Source organism: Urocampus carinirostris, chromosome 2, assembly GCF_059441175.1.
Source record: "Urocampus carinirostris isolate Australia breed hairy pipefish chromosome 2, RoL_Ucar_1.0, whole genome shotgun sequence".
NCBI classification, from domain to species: domain Eukaryota; kingdom Metazoa; phylum Chordata; class Actinopteri; order Syngnathiformes; family Syngnathidae; genus Urocampus; species Urocampus carinirostris.
Genome location: NC_142350.1, coordinates 13621863 through 13627862, shown reverse-complemented (window position 1 = coordinate 13627862; position 6000 = coordinate 13621863). Strand labels below are relative to the sequence as shown.

General features: G+C 41.5%; 1 protein-coding gene across 1 annotated transcript; it reads right to left on the bottom strand.

Annotated features, from left to right (window-relative positions):
* Window positions 1-3131: 3131 nt before the first annotated feature.
* Window positions 3132-3884, bottom strand: LOC148371096 (uncharacterized). The gene has a single exon (XM_088327334.1). The coding sequence runs from the start codon at window positions 3882-3884 to the stop codon at window positions 3132-3134; it is 753 nt and encodes a 250-aa protein (XP_088183460.1).
* Between the last annotated feature and the right edge of the window lie 2116 nt (window positions 3885-6000).

The window sequence follows — 6000 nt, the reverse complement described above, 5'->3', positions numbered from 1 at the left end:
CCCTTCATCACGCCGGCACGAGAATTCCTCAGGGCAAGGAGTTGAAATACACGCATTTCTTGTGCGTTGAAACCCATGTCCATAGGATAGAAGTAATCCATAGTGTAGTTGTCAAAACGGGAAGAAAAAACACCGAAGATAGGAGCAGACAATAAAACAACAGGGCAGCTGCTGGAAAAGGCAGCCGCTCTTGGCAGCGCCGCTTTGATCTTTTGTTAGAACATAGGGGGGAATAAAATCAGAGAGAGGGTGCAAGTCCATGTAAATATTTATATGTTAATAAGAGAACCTTAAAGTCACATCTTAAGTGGAACGGGAGCCAGTGCAAGTTGGCCAATACAGGAGTAATATGCTCAAACATTTTGGTCTTAGTCAAAAGTATAGCTGCTGCATTCTGAACCAGCTGCAAACTTTTGATGCTAGACATCGGGAGACCAGAAAGCAATACATTACAGTAATCAAGTCGAGAAGTAATAAACGCATGAATTAAAACCTCTGCATCTGATTGGGACAGCATCGAACGAATCTTCGCAATATTACGGAGGTGGTAAAAAGCTATCCTAGTAATATTTTTCAGGTGTGACTGAAACGAAAGATTAGGATCAAATACAACACCTAGATTTTTGACCGATTCACTATGGGTGATATTACGTTTGTCTAGGTTCAGGGTAGTGTTTGAAAACAACTGACGACAGTGAGCTGGACCAATAATCAACATTTCAGTTTTTCTGGGTTAAGGCGTAAAAAATTAAGTGACAGCCATCTTTGAATCTCAGTAAGGCAAGCCTCCAGATTTCTACAACTTAACTGTACAGTTGTCTCAAGTGGCACATACAGTTGAGTGTCATCTGCATAGCAATGGAAACTAATATTATACTTGCGGATAATGTCACCAAGTGGGATCATATAAATACTAAAAAGAAGGGGGCCAGGTACAGAGCCCTGTGGAACCCCACAGGGGACATTAGATCGTTTAGAGGTCAGATTGCCATAGTTAACACATTGCATCCTGTCTGACAGGTAGGACCTAAACCATCAGAGTACAGTTCCTGAGATACCAATGCATTCCAGACGAACAAGTAATGTGTTGTGGTCGACAGTATCAAAAAGCAGCATTGAGATCATGCAGCATTAACATTGATGAGGCACTGGAATATATTGCTAAAAGGAGATCATTGGTTACTTTAGCCAGGGCTGTCTCAGTAGAGTGATTTACCCTAAATGCTGACTGGACAGTTTCAAAGAGGTTATTTTCTGACATGAAGTCATTTAACTGCTGTGCAGCGACCTTTTCAAGTAATTTTGCAAAAAAATGGCAGATTTGACATTGGCCTATAATTACCTAGGCTTTCTGGGTCAAGGTTAGGTCGCTTAAGCGTGGGTTTAATGACGGCAGACTTGAAAGCTACAGGAACAATACCCGAGGATAGCAATATATTAATAATATTTAAAACTGATGGTCCTAAGATCCCAGACAGATCCTTCCCCAGTGAAGCTGGAAACGGATCAAGCAGGCAAGTAGTTTGTTTGTCCCTACTGACCATCTGTATTAGAGTATTTAGGGACAAATCCACATCTTTGAGATAGGAGGAGGTTACCGAGCGTTCTTTTAAAATTCCATTCCTGATTAGTTGAATCTTTTTATTGAAAAATTCCATAATGTCATTAGCAGAATAAGTAGAACTAATTGGGTTAAGTTGTTGTCTGGTAAGTTTCGCCATTGTGTCAAACAAAAATTTCGGGTTATTCTTATGTTTAACAATAATCTTAGAGAAAAACGAAGCTTTAGCTGAGGCAAGAGCTACTTTATATTTCAGCAAGCTGTCACACCAGGCCAGTCAGAAGACCTCCAGCTTTGTAGTACGCCATTTTCGTTCAAGTTTTCTGGAACCTTGTTTGAGTGACCTGGTTTCTTCAGTAAACCAAGGGGTATGCTTCTTAGGTCGAAATGTATGCCTTAGGGGCGCCACAGAATCAAGAACATTAACCAAAGCAGTATTAAAGTTGTTTGTAAGTGAGTCAACAGACCCAGTGTACGAAGGGAAGGCTGCAGTTACCATAGGTAATAGTTATTTTAAAGCTAATGCCGTTGTAGGGGGGGTATTGCGACTGCTAAATCCTAAATTTTCCTTAGCAGAGTAAACATTAAACAGCACCTCACACTTAACAAGATAGTGATCAGAGATGGCTTTAGGATACGGTAACACTGTAATATTTGAGGCTACTACGCCACGGGTCAGAACAAGATCTAGAGTGTTCCCATCTTTATGAGTGGGCACATCAACTATTTGATTGAAACCAAATGTATCAATCAGTGACTTAAAAGCAATTGCAAGTGAATTTGATGGGGAGTTTAAAAATTGAGTATGGTCCAGGTGGGCGATACACAACAACTACATAAATTGGTGTTGACATTAAGGACCTCATAACAAGTGCTTCAAACGTTTTAAAAACAGTAGGGGTACAAGGAGTAAATGTCATCTTACCTTCCGATATAAGAGCAACGCCTCCACCTTTTTTGCATGGTCGTGCCAAGTGCGAACTCACAAAGTTAGGAGGAGAAGCCTCATTTAACACTACAAACTCATTTGATTTTAACCAGGTCTCACAAAGGCCAATTAGGTTAAGATTGTGTTCATTAATAAGGTCATTGACAAGTAAAGCTTTGGAGGCTAGTGATCTAATATTCAGAAGGCCAAGCTTCAGCACTGTGGACTGAGCTGAACCCTTTCCCGAGTTTTGAACCTTAATGGCAACCTTAGTGGTAACCTCCACAGGATTATACTGCCAGTCTTGTGCCTTGCATGACAGCAGATGCGGCCCGAATTCCATACCACAGGAATATTGTTGACTGGTGGAGTAGCAGGATGACTAGTGGTAGAAAATAATGTTATATCTTCTCCCTCCTCACCTAACAAGGGAGAATCAGAGGTAAGGAGCACAGAAGAAGATGCTATAGAAGGGTACAGATCAGGGTGTGTGGTGCAGGCAATGGAACACTCTAAACTACAAAAACTATGTGAATAGCATGAATCTAGCATAGCGCTAGTTAGCTCTAGCATTACAGACTCCACACCCGTGGTTACAGGTTCACTAATCACCTGTGACCTGGCCTGCACTAGTGTACCCTGTCATGGAAGACTTAAACAGTAATCTATATTTTTAGAAAGAGTGAGAGCACCTTCCCAGTTAGGGTGAAGGCCGTCTCTCCTCAGCAGGTCAGGTCGGCCCCAGAAAGCAGGCCAGTTATCCACATACCTAAATCGCTGCAGTCTACAGAAACTTGCCAGCCATCGGTTTAGCGAGACTGGTCTGCTAAACCTCTCATCATTGCCTCCCGCGGGCAAGGGGCCAGAGACAATTACTCGATGCCGACTCATCTTGCTGGCGAGATTACAGGTCCTAGCAATATTTTTCTTTGTAATCTCAGATTGCCTCATTTTAGTATCATTAGAGCCGACGTGAATGACTATATCGGTGTAGCTAGCCCTGTCCTGGAGTCTAGATTTGCATGTCAGCTCCCTCAAATTAGCCTCAATGTTGGGTGCTCTGGCCCCAGAAATACACATAACCGTGGCTGGGGTGCTAAGCTTTATGTTACGGGTGATGGAGTCACCTATAACTAGGGTGCGGGAGCCAGTAAACCGGGGTGGAGTGGGACTAGCTAAGGGGCTGAACTTATTATGTGTCTGAATTGGCCCACCGCGATTAGCAGGCCGTTTAGGTTTAGTGCTAACCGGACTAGCAGGTTCGCTACAACCCACGCTAGCAGTGGTGTCCGCGGCACCTAACATTTTCCTTTTAAACTGCTCTAGCTCACGGACACGTCCCTCTAGAAGGGCTACTTGCCTACCGACGCGGGAGCAACCTTTACAACCACCCATACTCACTTGTGAGCAGTCGGAAGCCGAACTGCGTCTTAGCAGCCGTAGGAGGGGTTGCCCTTCACCAGCGATCGGCAGCAGCCCGACTGTAAAACAATTATGCGCGGCTTACCTTACGCCAATCGTCCGAGATAATTACCTGAAACTTTTCAACTGTTCGAGATAGAAAATCTCAGTCCAGAATTCTGCTATACCAGGAATCTGGATCAATCTCTATTTGTCCACTGGATGTCGCCACAACCAGGCGCCACTTACAAAAGCGTCTAAAGGAGCTGGATTTCTTTCTCTCTCTCTTTTTCTCCGTTCTATTTTACTCTCTTCTCCTTTTCCCTCTCTCTTTCATTCATTATTTTGTTCTTTCTCTTTCTTGGTTTTTCTTTCTAACTTTGCTTTCTCATTATCTTTCTCTCTTTCTCTTTTCTTCCTTCCTTTTGTAGTTTTTATCGTTCTTTTTTTTCGTCTTTCTTCACCTCCGTGCTGCCGTGATTTTGCTATCTCATTCTCTCACTCTTTCTCTTTTGTTTCTCCTTTTTCCCTCATTCCTTCTCTCTTTCTTTCTCTATCTACCCTTTCTCTCTCACTCCCTCACTCTCTTTCTCTCTCTTACTCTCTTACTCTCTTTCTCTGTTTTTTCACTCTGTCTCCCTTCTTTGTTTTTCACTCACCTTTTATCTATTTTTCTCTCTCTACCTATCTCTCTTTCTACTTATTTTTGTATTCATTTTACCCCTGTGCTCTCTCTTCCTGTCTCTCATTCTCTCACTCTTTATTTTTCTTCAATTCTTTCTTTTTCTTTCACTCTCTCTTTCTTTGCCCATTTATTTTTCACTTTCTATCTTTTTATCTTTCTCTCTCGCTCTTTGTTCCGCTCCTTATCCCACTTTCTTTCTCTCTCTTAATTTTCTCTTTCCGTCTATCTCACTCTCTCTCTCTCTCTCTCTCTCTCTCTCTCTCTCTCTCTCTCTCTCTCTCTCTCTCTCTCTCTTTCTCACATTTGCGCATTTTTTCTTTATTTTTTCATGTTATTATTTCCGTCACTCTCTTTCTCTCTCAGTCTCTCGTTCTTTTTTTCTTTCACTCTCCTTTCTTCCTTTCCCTAATTATTTTTCTTTTTTTTCTTTTTCAACCCCCCCTTCTCTCTCTCTCTCTCTCTCTCTCTCTCTCTCTCTCTCTCTCTCTCTCTCTCTCACTCTCTCTCTCTCACTCTCTCTCTCTGTCTCTCTTTCTTTCTTTCTTTCTTTCTCACTTTAACTTTTTCCTCTTGTTCTCTCTTTCTTCTTACTCAACTAGTTTGGCCCCTTGAGAAAGTTTTTTTTTTCTACCATGTGGCCCCCTATGCTCAAATGAGTTTGACACCCCTGATCTAGATGATTGTTCAAGAATGACTAGGCCCATACCAAATATAATAGCTGGTTCCCACGCAGTGGCTCAATTCTAGTCTGACCCCTAGTGGATTTATTTTGCAGACGCAATTCGTACACACAGTTCAAGCGAGGTCATGAGCATTTTTACATGATAGTGAAGTTAACAACCGCGCATTTGACAATCCAGATTTTCCTCACGACATGCATGTTGTCAAGTCAAGTACCCACGGATAAATTAAAACGTAAACATGAGGTAAACCCTGTCAAAACAAAAAAACAAGGCGTGTTGATTGAGTTTATAAATTATCAAATATGTCAGAAATGATGACAGTCATACAATGCGCATACCATAGGTGGAGGTCAGGGTGTTTTTGGACTTGGGTGATAATGTCAAAGTGACGCTAATGAAAAATAATGGGTATCCGCTAGGTGACATTTCCTATCAGCCCTCGTTTTATTTGCCTGCGTTAAACAGAACAGACTTTTGAATGTACTGTATACGTTGTTTGTGTCCACATCTCATACCTGTCAAGCTCCAGGGCTCCATGCCCTTAGAAACTGTCGTATTTTCCCTTACAAAATGCAAAATAATCTTACACCATATTTTTTTTCCAAACGTGTTTATTTATGTAGTTCAACATGTTATATTGCACATGTGTTATATCAGATATATTGTTCATTAACATTTTGTTGTGAGATACTGAGTTGCTTGATATGTATGAGGTTTATTATAAAAAAAAGTTCAAAAATGA